At 35.7% G+C, this 16209-nt stretch overlaps 1 protein-coding gene across 20 annotated transcripts in view; it reads left to right on the top strand.

The window, feature by feature from the left end:
* The window catches only part of rims1a (regulating synaptic membrane exocytosis 1a), a 114709-nt gene that overhangs the window by 78215 nt on the left and 20285 nt on the right, over window positions 1–16209 (top strand). For 10 of the 20 annotated variants that reach the window (XM_088610782.1, XM_088610780.1, XM_088610779.1 and 7 more), the window contains 11 exons: window positions 909–986; window positions 3400–3513; window positions 4396–4485; window positions 6198–6275; window positions 6971–7045; window positions 9019–9090; window positions 11262–11444; window positions 12238–12350; window positions 14926–15041; window positions 15247–15407; window positions 15999–16154. In XM_088610782.1, the coding sequence (XP_088466908.1) occupies window positions 909–986; window positions 3400–3513; window positions 4396–4485; window positions 6198–6275; window positions 6971–7045; window positions 9019–9090; window positions 11262–11444; window positions 12238–12350; window positions 14926–15041; window positions 15247–15407; window positions 15999–16154 (1236 nt within the window). The remainder of the gene's footprint in view (window positions 1–908; window positions 987–3399; window positions 3514–4395; window positions 4486–6197; window positions 6276–6970; window positions 7046–9018; window positions 9091–11261; window positions 11445–12237; window positions 12351–14925; window positions 15042–15246; window positions 15408–15998; window positions 16155–16209) is intronic. The other 10 variants (XM_088610787.1, XM_088610788.1, XM_088610789.1 and 7 more) reach the window with 7 other exon arrangements.

Here is a 16209-nt window from a genome sequence, read left to right as displayed (position 1 = left end):
GTATCCAGTGAGTACAAATATTCAGTTCTATTTACAGTGCTTAATAAAGCTAATGAATATTTGTTATTTTTATTTGTTAGACCTTTGCATCACTAAATTCACATTCCAATACACAAGTCTGCCATCGCTACATTACACAGAAAGGCCACCTTGATGGAAAAGACCATTTTTCTTGTCTTTTGATAATGTGTTTAAGTAAATTGCACTTAAAAGACCATTTTTAGGTTATTTGGCAGAAAATGTAATCATTCAAAAAAATATTCTGTAAGTACCTTGTCAAACGTTTCAGGATATTTAGACATCTTGGTCTATTTTTACGAGTGTTAATTGAACATTTGCAGTAACAATTCAAAATCATCCAATTGTGTTTTTTAATATCAATCTAGTTATCTATTTAAATACTTTAAGATCATGAAGAAGTCATTAGTATGATTTATCTGTGGAAGTTGTTTTCTGTAATGTGTACTCTGTTTATGAAATAAAGACAGAGGAACTCACTGGGAACTTTCACGGCTTTTTAATTTTCAAGTTTGCAGTCTGAGTGTCTTGTTATTTGGATCGCTGTTCCCTTTTTTTCAGAGCCCAGTGCAAACTGTGGCTTGGAAATGTCCTTGACATGTCATATTGTATGTGGTGTGCTAATATGTCAGCTATGGCTAGGCTGCTTTGTTTGAACATTATAGTTATTCCTTGGTATTGGTTTGTAACGTCCATTGCATTACTTTGAGTTTGTTATAATGAATTGGATGCTTGCATAGTTCGTGACAATCAAAATAACATCAATGAACTACATTTATCTACATTTTGTCAAATATATTTTTAGTGACCCAAGTCACTTTTTTATCTTGCATGCTTCTGCTTTGTTTTGCTTTCTTTGTTGCATGCGCTTGTGTGCTGGCAAACATAAGAAGTTCAATTAAATACAGCAAAACATTACCTCCCAAGATGCCGTTGTTAGTGAATGGTATTCACAGGAACATATACAGGTAAGGAGTCATATCAGATACTGGGAGGCAAGTGATCCACCCCACCCACTATTCCCTATATTCTGTGCCTCGCTTTACTTTGTCATTGTCTAACACCTGCCCCATGTTTCCCAGCTCTTCCCTGTAAATCTCTTTTCTTTTCACATCACTCTCTTTCTGTGGTTACTGACTTGGCACTTTTAAGCTGCTTGTTTGCTGAATTCTACCATCGCTTTATGGCAACTCTCCAGTTTCAATGAATTCATGGGTTATGTTTTCTGTCCATACAGTTACTTTGTTTTTGTGATCTTAAGCTAATCATTTTCTCTTTGATGTATTTGTTGATGGAGTTTATTCTGTTTCCTGTCCAGAAGCACCTAGTACACATTAGACAGTACTAATATCCCAGACTTTCACAGAAATATTTAATTAAATTGATTACATTATGATTATTTAAATTACTGCTTCAAAGATATAAAAAGTGCTATTTCCTAAAGCTAAAATGAAACTATTAAGAGGGAGAAATCTTTTGCTGTTCTAATTTTCTCATTACACATTGCCTTTGATGGCATGCCATGTTTCATCCTCAGGTTCCTGATAGGTTTTACAGAAACAGAATTATAACAATCTTTACACTTTTCCAACAACGTATCAGCAGTTTAGATCGCTATATCCATCACAGAAGGTAAACATTTGTTCTGTTTACTGAATCATGTATCATTCGCTAAGGATTTGTACAGTACCTGAAGTAATTTATTGAGCTACAGAGCCTTGAGCACAGAATTGTTAGACCATGATCTTTCTTATTTACCCTACTTCCTTTTTTTCCCTTTGAAACTGTGCACATTAATTGGAAATTGCTACAGTATAAGCTACAATGCTTTTTTGGAGTTAATACTGTACTTGTTTCTTGCATAGCTAGTTTCTAAAAAAAAATCATATGACAATCATGGTCTCTTGTGGAGCCAAAACACATCCTTCACTCAAATAAATTGCTGTGCAGTCTTTTCTATCGAATGAAAGAGATGAGAATGGTGTTTCTAGAAGCATTGGCTCATGACAGCTGCTTAGATTTTATACTTAATTATCTCATCTTGAAATTTACTCAAAGGATAAACTAGATGCTAATAACAATATAGTGTACATATACAGTACAGTACAGCATTTTCTTTAATCTCATCATTGTTGGGTCTTGCAGAAAGTGTACCTTTAAACTTTTACTTTCTGTAAGTTAGGAGCATAATTGGCTTCCAGACTGAGAAGCTTTGAAAAAATCTACGTAGTCTCTTTTGGGAGTCTACAGTATGTAAACTAGTTTTGTTTTGATGATAAGACTGTGAACTTAACAATTTAACTTTACAATTGCTAGTTCTATTGTAATGAGCTGGGACAGAAGCAATAGAGACCTACAGGGAATTCGTATTTCTTGTGTCTGGATGGCCTGTTACGCAGCCACAAGGCTAGATTTGTGTTTATCTTAGTCTATGCTTTTCTGGTTCTCTTGGAATAGCTGGTTCTACAGAGGACTGCTGGTTGTATATTCAAGGTCCCATATTAATACTGCAAGTAGTTACATTACTTTGATTCTGAATTACAGTATTTTTTTTTAAATGTTGTAGCAAGAAGTTGGTAATTTCTCTGTTTTCATATAGTAATGTGTAGATAAACTAATAGGTCAGTTCCAAAACATATTCTGGAATAGTTTCTATAACAAACAGTGTGTGGAGCAGGTCAATAATATACTTCACAGACTACCGTAGACACAACATTGAAAAAAGGGTCCTAAATCCTTTTGAAATATGCAGGATAGAAAGTACTACTATAGCTTTATTGAGTGTTGAATCTTCATATTTAGTTTGTTTGAAGCTTCATGCAACTGACTGCCTGTATCTGCTTTACATTAGCATTTGTGCACTGTTCATAATTAGAAAACTGGCAAATCAACCATTTCAGGAGTTAAAATATTGCGGCTTGAAATCTGTGTCCTGTAGAAGATGAGTTGCTTCTTTCAGGATGTAATAATTATTTTTTTGAACTCGACATTTAACCGCATGTGGAAATTTGGCTAGAAACACACACTCTAATGTGTGCTTGGTATAATAAGCAAAACAGAACAACAGGAAAAAGAATTGCTCTAATTTATTCCAGTGGTTTCTCTGTGGATTTTTTAAAAACAAGTTGATTCTGTTTGGCTTATCATTCTTGGCTAAAAAAGTTAATTAAAATGAAAGTTCTGACAATTTATAGTAAAATAAAGACTTATTTCCCTGGCAAATATTTATTACAAAAAGATTCAGAACTATCTACAGATAAACCATAAAGGTTCTACATTTTTCTATTTTTATGTCACAACACTTTGTTTACCTGGTTTTAGGTTTGCATGTGTTCTCTCTGCATGGCCTTTGTCACTTTGTAATATATTCTGTTTGTTAAGCTCTACTCTGCCTGCATGTTTAAAGACTAAGTCACTGCTTAGAAAGGATCCACCGAACCCTCGCACATCCTTTAGCACAAGAGTTCTGAGATTCACAGATGAAATCATGAGTAGGTAAGAAACACAGAAAATGAACAAAAATAAACATGCTTAATATTTGTCCTGTCCTTTTCCCAGAAATTGTGATTTATGCAGTCACTTTGAATTGACTGATTACATCATATACATATCGTATACTGAAGAAAATTTTAAATGTCACAGTTTATTTCCGTAGAGTACTGAGATTTATATCTGCTTTATGTGTAGTTAATCATTTAGGCTACTGCACATTGACTATTGAAATCATTTTAAAGTGAATATGACAGAGTGTGAGGACAAACTATAGAGTTTACAACAACATGTTATGAATTTTGTGATCAATTATTGGACTTATAATTTATGTACAATAGATCTTGGATAACAGCTGTACTGTCAGATTGCTGAAATATATTTGAAAAATGAATAAATTGCCTGAATAATGAAAAATGAAAGAAGCATTCAAAGTTTTGGAGTAAAGTATACATATTAAAAAAGAGCTGAAAACATGCTATTTCTGAATTTACTCTCTAGTTTTTTGTTAATTTTTCGATAAATTATTTACATGTCTCAGCTATTTTAGAAGCAGCGTGCTTAGTTATTTAGGTATAAAGAGTAAGGAGATGCTTAACTTTCCTGATGCCTACTCTTGAAAATAAGAGCTTGAATTCTGAAATTCATTGTATAGTCTTTATTTTGCTATCCCATATTTTGATTTCAAAAGGATTCAGCTTACAACTTATAAGCTGAAGTAATCATTTCAGCTTCTTTTAACATCTGGAATGGCCTCATACTTGTTGTTTCTTATCATGTGTTAAGATTACATGTCCTTTATGATTTAGTATCTAACATGGTTTTCCTTTTGTTTTCCTTTCTTTCTCCTTTCTCTACCACCCTTTGGATGCAATGTACTGGCACTAGTGACCTCCAGCCCTCTCTTGACAGGCTTAGAAGTGCTAGTACCAACTGTTTGAGACCAGATACTAGTTTCCATTCACCAGAACGAGAAAGGTACACAGACAATATTTTTCTTTTTTATTTTTACTTGTGCTGGTGATTCTCTTGCTTGAAATACAGAAGGCTTTGTTGATGTGCACTGGCTGTGGGCTTGTTCATGTGGTTGTATAGTCAGTTTCAAATGGAGATACTATACATGATGCAAGTGGGATGCCTAGAGATTGTACACACACTTCACTTCGGCTATTTACATCCACCAAATTGGATAAGATTGTCTTATTGCCTCTTCATTTTTTCCATAGAGTTACAATATCATTTGCATTGCAATTAAACTATAACTTGGTAGATTACCACATTAACAATATTGTAACAATAAAATGCCTTTTGCCCCATTTTATGTTTGTTATATTATGCCTCTCTAAGTATAGCTGAGCTAAGTACTGTATGTGTTCTAAGCATATAAATCTAAGCAGACCTACAGTACATACAGTACTATACTGCATGTGTCATAAATTTAGAATAATCATCGTTTTCATCAGTTCTAAATCATTTTTGCAGTATGAAGCTACTGCACACATCTTATGGCCAGGGCTCCATCTAGTGACATTCCAATAAGGCCTCCAAGCACTTTAGAAGATTGAAATTGCAGTAGTCAGTTTACAGTACCATTTCTGAAGTTTTGTAAAGGTTATTGTACGGTGTTCATAAGCACTTTGCAGTGATCATTTTTATTTTGTTTTCATTATATGGAGAATTTTGCATAATGGTAATTTAATATTAAGAATGCATTTCAAAGCAAAAAATCAATTTGTTTCAAAGATGAAATTATGGCTTATTTTAGTGGTTAAAATAAATACACATTATGACCAAAAAGTACAATATCGTATCTCATATGCCTAGCTACAAGGTTTTGAAAATGATTTTTTTTTTGCTGTTTTTAGTGCAAAGTATAGCATATGTCATTGAACTGTCTCTGTGGCAAGCTGTGGGTTTGGTATTATCTAATGCTTCAAACCAGATAACAGCATTATTCAGTTTGAAAAATTAGATTGCTGGATCAAAATTGAGACTGAATCTAAAGAATGTCAAGATCTTGTTTGTTTTTGCAACACATTTGCAGAAGTTTAGTCTGCATAGTGCTTTTTATTATTTTAATATACAGTATCTGTGACCTCATTGCTGTTTGAACACTGACAAGTTAATAGGTCCACATTTCTGCATTCATTTGTATTTAGTTTTTGTTGTGCTTATGTGTCCAGTCATTGATTTTTGTGTATATGTTGTTTTTCTCTTTGAACGTTTCTTTCAATGCCCTTGCCGTTTTAATTTTGAATTATTGTGTTACTTTATGTTCCTGTGTAAGTGATTCTTATGAAATACCTTTTCTGCTAATTCACGTTAAAGCGCTCTTAGCTTTGGTTGCTTCCTCTTGGCTGACCTAAGGCAGGCTCTTCGACAGTCTTATAAATGTCAAAGGTTTTTGGGAGCCCAGGAGATCTTGACATTAGATCTTCCTTTGGGAACTAAGTTAAAGCATAACCCCTGTTGTGTCATCATGTACCTTCCTGCTGCCCAGAGACAAAAGTGGCTAAGTAGCTCTGAGGCTCCAGGGCTATGTTCCGATTTTCAAAGGAGAAAATAAATTATTTTAGGAGACTGTTGCTGCAGGTTTTATTGCCTTCAGTCCCAATCTGATTGCGCTTTGGAACTCTGCAGCCTAACTCATTCTGTCTTTCCTATCTTGTCAATGGGGCAATCATGGATAGATCCTCTCAGTCACTGCCTAGGAGGCGACCTACAAGTCCCAGGATTTTAATCCAGCATGCCTCCCCAGAGGACGACAGGTACTGGTACAGTCCTCCTGTGCTCTGTGGTCCCCAGTAGAGCCTGGCATACTCTAGCTTCTTAGCAGTAGAACAACTTAGACTGTAGTACCCTGTTCTCCCTGATTGCGTATACAACATAAGAATCCACCATTTGTCTTAACACTTCATTGCAGTTCATCATCTTGATCGCTGTTATTTAGGTTGTGTTGTTATTTTAGTAGATGTGGTTCACTTCAATGTATTTTAATAGTACAGCAGTACCCAAATATCTAGAGTTTCACAAGTTCATATCCATTACTGTAAATACTAAATGCTTCCAGGGAATAAAAATTCACATAATGCCGGTTCTTAAAAAGTAAAATATCCTGCAACCTTTTGTAAAAAAAAAAGTATGTTCAAAAAATTAATAGGATATTGGATAGTTAGTAATTTTACTACTTAATTAGTTAAAGAAACTCTTACTCTTGAAGCAGGGCTAAGGGTTTATTAAATTCTAAAAATTACTAGATAGTGATTGCAGGAAAGAGAAATGTTTGTGGCTGCAGATTGTGACTGGCAAGTAAGCAATAATACTCATGAAAGGGAAGCACTGAAATGTTGTGCTATTGATATACATTTTCATCCCCATTGTGTGTAACTGTCTTTGTGTGTTTTTTGTTTTCTCCACCCTTTTTCCCATTCACCTCCATGTTTCTTCCTTTTTAACGGCGAAGCTGGATGTTGGAGCCTATTGTCCCTAAGCAGGAGACTATAAACCACCTCAGTGCTAAACCAGGGGCACTGCAGAGGTACCTCCATGCACACTGCTGGGTGACTGGAACACACAGAAGCATTGTATCTGCTAGCATTATAGCTTAGAGATAACTTTTTAATGCCTTTTAAAATGTTAAAGGTTTACATTTATGTATTTTTGGATGTACGGGTAAAGTGACATAACTGATTTGCCAGCTGTTTTAATTCTTTATACAGGCTTGTTTAGCTTTGCTAATTGAAATGGGGGATCTGAAATGGTTTGTTTATTTTTGTGCATTTATGGCTTTTAATTATTTTTAAAGAACCTCTAATTAAGTGCAAATAATGATTACCTTTTCCTAATTTTGATGATAAAACTGTGTGTGTGTGCTGGCTGGGGGAGGGGTGTGAGTGTTTTGTTTTGTTTTTGATATCAGAAGCACTTATCTCAAAGACTTTCGAAAGATGTGGTGCCCTCTGTCTGTCTCATCGTAGGTCTTGTGCAGAAAATCTTGCTCTGTACTCATTAAATTCTTACAAAGTAATCTCCTAATATAGACTCACTAGATCTTCAAATGTTACATTTTACTATTTGCACAATATCCTGCAGCACACGAGACATAACTGTGTGATAAAACAGACACATTTCCTCCATGCGGCCCACATAGAACAAAGGCGGCAGTATTTATCTTATGAAGCAAAGCACAGCAACAACAATGACAAAAGTAAAAGTCAAAAACATATATCATGAAGATTTATCATCATAAAAATAAGCTAATTTTTAAAACAGCTATACTGTATACGCCAATATTTATAGACTTGGTCAGAGACTTTAAATGAAGATAAACATTACCCAATATATATTTTATCTTTTGGGAATTTCTGCAGTTTCTTAATTGTAGACAAAAAATACTCACAGGTTCATTCTCCTGTTTTATATAAAGATGAATACCAGTGTTTTTGGTAACAAAGCACCAACAGAGAGAACTGTGTTGTTGACAAAACGTGATATCTACAGACAACTTTTCTCCAAACCTCTTTCTAGATTCCAGATAAAAAGACCTAGACAACCTGGTGTCACTGGTTATGAGTCTCGTTTGACAGCTGGTGGTATTAAAGGTTTTATCATTTCACTGTTACTGCCATATTGCACACGTTTCAAAGAAACTCTGCACTTTGATTTTCCTGGTTAAGCATTCATGGTTACATTTCCATTAGAGTTTCAAACAGGCTATATATTATTATTATATATTTTTTAAATATGTTGAATAAAACAGTAGGTTTCACATTAACGTGAGATTAAACATATTCCTCATTGCCACTTTCACTTGGCATATCCACCTCTTCTATTTTTCTACTATTTCATCATTTGTTAGTCATTTGATTAACAGAAGCCCTTGTACAGGGTGAGTAGTAACACAGAAAATTTGCACTCAGTGGAAATGCAAGAAACAATCATGCAGGAAATATAGAGTAAAACATGATCAAAACTGAATAATCCTCTTTGTGGTGTTGTTTTTTTCCAAACATATTGTAAATGACATTTTTCAGCTTTCTGGATGGCTCCTTGAGCTCCTGTATTGAGTCTACAATATACTGCAGATCTAAACTGCTCACTAAAATGTTATCTGTGTGGTGTTGCTGTCCATCAAAACACATCAAAATCGTAGTGATCTGCAGTGTGTTTTTCTGAACCTTTCAAAACTTTGCCTTTGTCCAGTTTGCGGAGAAGGTTTTACGTTTCTCGTTTACGTTGTGCCATTTGGCAGTATGATCGGTTGGCATCCTGGAAGCTGTTCAGTTGTATTTTTTCTAAGCATTATCATCATTCACTGCATAGATCAATAACACTAAACCAAGAGATGTATGCATCATTTTGACAAAGAAAAACAGTGATTTTAACGACGAAGGCGTTCATTTATTTCCATTAACCTTTGACGTAATGCTTCTTTTCCATTTTGCCATCTCCACATTCTTCACTTTTTGTTTTCTTTTCTTTTTTTGTTCCATGTCACTTCCCATGTTGCAGGCAGTCAAGAACAATGGAAAGGTCTAGCTCTCAAAAACATAGTAGAAAAAACAGCGCACCTGAAAGTGAAAGGTAGGATCAACTGTGGCCTCCATTTTCCTAGTGATAACAGAGTGATGCTTTTAAAGAGATTTTGTTCGGAAAAGTTCTTAATGGTTAAACTAGTAATGTGGTAAGTCATCAACACACTCGCTCATTTCATTTCAGATTACCTTTAAAAGAACAATAAGTGTGTTTGCTTGTACTGTATTTTCTCAAAACATTCTTGTGGTGGTGTTAAAGGATTGGGAACTTCGGTGTTAAATAATGAGTCTGTTTTTAAATTAAGGATGTCAGTACATGCACGTTTTAGTTTAAGATGATTTCAGCAACACCCACATCAGAAAGTTCTGAAATGTGTAAATACAAAAGAAATGCCATTTGAAATTCAGTAGTGCTTTTATCCGAATTCTCTTGACTGGGGAGGAAATGCTAGTGGTTATTTTTTTCCCATTGCCCATGGTAGGCAAGCTAGCTAAACAAACACCTATTGGCAAGCTTGTCTACATTAAAGAGCACTATTCAGGTTGATGGTCACATAAGCTGAAATGCCAGCACTACTTTGTAAATATTTTATTCTGACTGTTTTTTGAACTTTAAACACAGATCATTTACATACTGTAGGTCAGGATTCATTCCCCAGAAGATCACAGATGGTACTTTCTAGGTTGGAATTAAAACTGCTTAGATGGATGCTTTTACTAACACTTTTATGAGGCCTAAAATAGATATCTGTATACCGTGCTAATAATTTGTTTCTGTTTTTTTATTACATTTCCAAGTATGAGCACCATGTTTAAAAATGCATAAGCATGATTTATGTGCATTATTTTCTTGTTCAACCGCAACTGTGAATGTGTATGCTGGATCGTTATCACATTGGATAACCATAGAATGGAAAGGGATTTGTAGATTTCTTTTGACATTTCATCTACTATACATGTTTTATCTGGACTTTCAGTTTAACGGTATTGATTAAATGTGCATTAAAAAGGGTTTGGATAAAAAGCATTCCAGTTGTGTGTTCTTTGAAAATATGGATCATTGCCCTGATCTGTTCAGTATGTATACTTGACCTGATGGAAGCGCTTTACACAAGTTTAAAAAAAGCAGTACATTTTTAGTGTTGTTTCAGTATTATCTTGAGTTTTATTATAGTGCTTTAAAATATTTTGTTCATTGATCTTGTTATTGGTCTTGTTTTAATGCTGAATTATGCACTCCCATATGTACTCTGTGATATTGATGTTAGTGTGTATACAGTATGTATTTAGAATGTATGGTTTCAGTTCTGGATAAAACTGGTCAGAATTCACAGAAATTGAAACTTGGCAGATTTGATTTAATGCCTTTCTTCAACAAAGCTTTCCAAAATGTTGGCGATATACAGTTTAAGAGTTTTGAAGAAAATAACAGAATAAAATTGAAAAAAAAAGTTTTTGAAAACCAATGAAAAGTGCTAAATAGAATCAGTTCTTCTGGAAGTCTTTCACACAATACGTGCACACCAGTGCAAAAATGTCTTATGAGGTGCATATTGTACAGTATGTTACACTTGAGGATTATGTGTTACATTCTTGGGGACAATTATTATTTTTCTTTTATATTTTTAAATTTGCTTTTATCTTATCTCAGTAAAATATTTTTTATTCTGTTTTCCCAAATTCTGTAACTTAAAATATTTGTAAGTACACTTTTTCAAAATTAATTTCTGTTACTTTTGTATATTTTAGAGGTTATTACTATAATAAACTATACTATTGTTAAATATTTGTTAAATACATAAGCAAACAGAGCGTGTGTGTGTTAATTTCTTGTGTAAATAATATATGCTTACAAAGTCACAATCCTTGAGTACACAGATCTGACATCAATGTTTGAATAGAAAATAATAAAAACATAATTTGACCGCAGCAGTATACAGTATATTGTGAATAACTGCTTTTTAATGCTTTTTTGAGATTTTAAATTGAAATTACAGCATTGGAATGTGAAGGAGGGTGTAATGTAAAGAATTGCTGGTTTAATTGAAATTGAAGGCGTTACGGGTCAGACTCACCTGAAAATCTGAACAATAAGTCCTGGACTTCGAAGAGCTGAGGAATGATGACTTTTCTATTTGTTTTATTGGTGCGGCAGTAGCCATGTTCATGTCGATAAATTACTGCGCTGTTTTTACTTTGCTCTTTCCCGCCTGTTTGTAGAGAGCGGCTAACATCTAGTAGGAGGGGAATCTCTTCTGCCCCGAGATCACCTGATCACCTTAGCGTTAAAGAGAGGAAGCCGACCCGCTCCAGGTCGAGCGAGCGGCCTAGTGAACGAATGTTCCGATCTGTCTATCAGATTACTCCTGGCGGGTCAGCCCCCGCCTCCCCCCTGATGCACAGGTGGTATTCTTTGTGCAGTGAAGTGCTGCTGTCTGCCTCCCTTGTTTGGTGTTGTGCCTCACTGACTCCTGAGTGCATCTCCTCCTTCTTTCTCTGGAATTGATTACATTTGGCCCCAAATCCACGTTGTCCAGTTGTTCTGCTGGTTTCCTGGTAATGATACACCTTTTATCATTACATCTTTTGGAAACCTGTGCTTTCTGGGACCCCTCTCCTTATTTCCAAGTTGTTTGGTGATTTTCTCCCATGCCTAACTACTCTTTAGTCTCTGTCTGGGATTTATTTACTGTTGTTGGCGGCCTTCAGTATTTTGCTTCTATGGTTAAAGTAATTATAGGCAGTACAGTCTCTGTGTGTTATTATTTTTATAGTTCTGGAGGAGAAAAAAAAACCCTTGTGTCTGTCCAATGTCACAAGTAAGTAAAAAGAATTAGGTTTATTTTCACTGTGAGAAACAACCATGTTTTGACCATTATTGAAAGCAGACAGGACCATATTCTTGCATGGCAAAGGTAAGAGAAACAGCGTGAGCTGCAGAATGTCTGCTGGAACATTTTCGACAGTTTTTAGAAAAGCAGAATGAGAAAAGAAATAAACTGATTATTAAAATCTCAACTCTGGATGGATAAACTGCTGGAGGTTTGGATGTGGATCATCGTTTTGGTAGTAAATACAAATGATATCTATTCCTAAATACATGTGCTAGTGAATACTTGTTTTTGCATTGCATTTGATTCTGACAGGCGCTTACAGGTCTCGTCTCTGCCTGTCTTTGTTGTCCCCATATCCACAGAGCACATCAGCATGGCAGCCCATCTCAGTCTCCTCCAAGCGGGACGCCTTTATCAGGACGCAGAGGAAGGCAGCTTCCGCAGGTCCCAGTGAAAAGCAGCAGCATAGAGCAAGGTACTGTGGGATACTGTTTGCAAACCCAAAAGGAGAGCAGCGCTACCCATTTTTGCAATGCTTACGTAGCGCTTTGTTAAGACATGTGGTGAAAAGTTTTTTTTTCACTGTGCAGGTTCTTTCAATCAGATTGTTTTGAAAACCTCGATTTGTGTGAAAGATGAATAATTGGATTAGCTTGATTTGGAAAATAAAGGTAGATCACTGTTACTTTCAGTAACAGTGAAAAGCAGCAGTTAGAGCTCTGGAATTGCTGTTGTAACTAGATGATTGTGGGTTTAAATTCCAGTTGGAGCTCTGTTGTTGTATCCATGAGCAAGGTACTGTGTTCTGATTGCCTCAGTAAAATACTCTACTGTATAAGTGAGTAATAATGCTTTGAATAAATGAACAGCACATGGATAATTAGTAGGAGTAAAAAGTAATATCAGTGGAAGTAGCTGTATATAATGCAATAATCCCAACATTTTGCCATTTTTAATGAAGTACCAATATGTAGTGATGCAGTTTGATACGTTATGACTGAGAAGTTGAGCTTTATTGGAGTAACTCACCTGACTGAAGAGCGCAACAGCCTGTCTGTAAGGATGACACAGTCAGAACTACTCCCCAACCCCATAACGTACGAAGACCTACAGAGCTGCTGAAAGAGGGAAGATGGGGTGGAGTTTCCCACCCATTGATTTTAAACTCAAATTTGACTTAACAAGAAGCATTGATAGGCAGGCAAATGGAAGATGGAGAGATTAGGGTTTAATCCCCTCCCAGTCTTTCATTCAAAACTCCATACTGTATATAAATGTTCAGAACCATACAGTATGACCCAAAATGGAGACAGACAAAACTAAGATGGATGTTTTCTTCAATTCAGACATGCATGCCAACCACCTTCATGGCACCTTGCAAGAAATAAGAGTACAACTTAAAGTATCGCACTAGTTGTAAATTGAATAAAAATAATTATTGCCTTCATGTCAGGGCTAGTCTGCCTGGTTCTGAAGTTATTTTATTTAGTCAAGGTTTGTGTTACTTATTCAGACTTGATGCTTGGTCCAGAAGTGCAACATTTTTGTACAGTGGCATTTTTGAATGTGTTGGAGTCAAGTTCCTTACAATCATTTTAATTTTCTATTTAATTGGTTAGAAAAAGTGTTCGGTATTCCCCACAGCCTACTGGACATGCTGTGCATTTTTCAAAAGGTAGCTGGAGATGATCCTTCCGATCCTATAAACCAAGATAAGCCACAATAATTGTGTTGCAGTTAAATATTATATGTTAAACAGATGACCTTCTGACCTCTTTATTGATTCACTATCCATTTATTTTTGTGGTTTATATGGACATTTTACCAAACTTCCAAATTGTAGTGATTGTAATGGGATTATAGTCCTAAAGTTTTTGCACTTTAATATTAAACAAGAAACTTTCCTTTTATGAATTCAGTCTTCTAAATTAATAAAAGCAAATAATGTCTTAATACAGTACCTAAACAGTGTAGTCAGCATAATAGGAAAGTGTGCCTGTGAATGGAGTTAGTTGTACCAACAAATTAATCATACTGTAGTTTAGGTCATGTAACTTTAAAATTCCTACTATTATTACACTATATAAAATACAATAGTTGGCTTTGTCATAAAATAAATTAGATTTATTTACTTCTTTATACCGTGTAAAAGTTAATTAAAAAATGCTAGACCCCCAGATCTGTTGTGATGTTATTGTTTTCATTGAGTATTACATATCTTAGATGTTAGGAAGCAGAATCGTTGTATTTATTACAGCAGTGGTTTATGGAAATGCTTTATCTTGTGACAATACATATGTATGTATTAAGCCGTGAAGATGGAATTCCACATGTAAAGGCGCACTGTTTGGCCTGATGGCTGATTTATATACGGCAATATAAAGCTTCATTTGGGAATGCACAGTCATTGCACATCAGAGTAACAAGGCAGATTCTTTTGCCCATCCCAGTGGCATCAGTTTTTGACATGTATCATCATTCTCCTCTGTCTTTGCATTGCATCCCTCATTCTCTAAATTCCATGTCATTGAAGGACAAGTAAATAGCAAGTCTGATCAAAAAGGTCATCTTGAAACATCTTCCTGATCAAAACTTCTTGTAAAACAAGAAGTCTGCAACTGTTGGGTTAATTATATGCTTTGTGGTTTTTTTTTATTAAACCCTAGGACTCCAGAAAAGAACAATGAATTTCTCCTTTTTTATTAAAATACTTAGCTTCCCAATACCCAGTGCTATATGCTGCGTAGATGCAGCAAAGAAAATGCTGATCTTTAGAGGAGAAATTCGTTTGTCCTACTGCCTGCTGCATGGCTATCACTTTCGCACCAGATGTTTCCAACTGTACTTTAAAATGAGTGCTGTGCAATTCAGTCCAGTCCTCTCACTGCCATATAGACCTAATATCCTTGCTGAAATGAATGTAAATTGCACTGTTTTTTATGACTTGTACACCACACATTTTGTTTTAGTATTTAATATATGTTTTGATTTCTGTGTAAATGAATCTATTGCAAGTTGAAAACCCTTGCAAACTCTCCCTCTTCCTGTAGCTCTTGCTGTAGAGGAACGCGCACGACAGCTGCAAATGAAAGTACATTCCTACAAGACATCTGCCATGTCCAGCTCCAGTCAGGAACTTGAGCGGGAACTGAAGACGAAGCGTGAGGTAAAAGAACCCCAAAAGACTCCTGCAAAAAATAAAAAAATAAAAAATGCCATCTAAACACATTTCTATGGGGCCTTTACACAGCAGAGGAACCTCTACATGTTAAGACCAGTGTGTTTGCCTCCATCGTGACAGAGATGGAGGAGAATGTCATGTACCACAAGACCAGTCGTTCTCTCAATGTCTGTCATTTTCTGCTTTCCAGCTTTACAAAGAACAGCACAGGAGCTGTGACAATGTGTCCACTAGATCATCGGACAGCGATATCAGTGACGTGTCAGCCATTTCTCGTACCAGCAGTGCCTCTCGCCTCAGTAGCACAAGCTACATGTCAATACAATCCGAGCGTCCCAGGGGCAGAATCAGGTAAAATCCACTTTTGGCAGCTTGTACCAAGCATTAGAGACAAGTTCAAGTTCACGTTTATTTGTCATTCCAGCCATATACAAGTATACAGTGGAACGAAATATCATTCCTCCTGGTCCACGGTGCAAATACAAAAAACAGGTCAGACAGGACACTGACATAGACAACAGCATTATTTGTATGCGCCAGCATAATACCGCTACACCACTGGCGCACTATAAGGACCAGCTATTGCATTCTTAGTCATTTTAATGAATGCAAATCTGCAACTCTGCATCTAAGGTCTTGTGACTAAATGTGAATGTGTACTATGTAATCTTGTAAAATTTCAATTTATGTTCCAAAAAATACTAGTAAGCAAAATCACAGGCCTTACTGCTTACAGGAACTTTGAGGTAATGCTTTAATTTTAGGGAGAAAATGATGAAGTGAAGAAATGGAATGTTTAAACTGTATATTAACCCAACTTTGTGAGTCAGGATTCCTTGCCACTGTTTATTTTTGTTTATTCATTTACTGTTTTTATTTATTCTTTTTCATGTGAATGATATTACGTAAACATTGCATGCCTTTGTGCCGTGCCGTGAAAAGGTCAAAGTCCTTAGAAAGCTGCAAAGGTGAGGAGAAAAAAGAGAGAAGGATTTCATGGGAGTTAAATGGCAGAGAGGAAAAGCATGAACACACTGAAAGGAAGCACAGTACAGAAGACCTGAGTAGGAGGCGACACTCAGTTGCGGGTGACATGAGGTAAAGGTCCCCCCCACCCAAAGCCAGATTCAGAACATATTTTGGCCTAGCAACT

The sequence above is a fragment of the Lepisosteus platostomus genome, chromosome 17 (genome assembly GCF_059453375.1).
Source record: "Lepisosteus platostomus isolate fLepPlt1 chromosome 17, fLepPlt1.hap1, whole genome shotgun sequence".
NCBI lineage: Eukaryota > Metazoa > Chordata > Actinopteri > Semionotiformes > Lepisosteidae > Lepisosteus > Lepisosteus platostomus.
The sequence above is the reverse complement of the archived record's forward strand: the minus strand, read 5'-3'. Positions and strand labels throughout refer to the sequence as shown.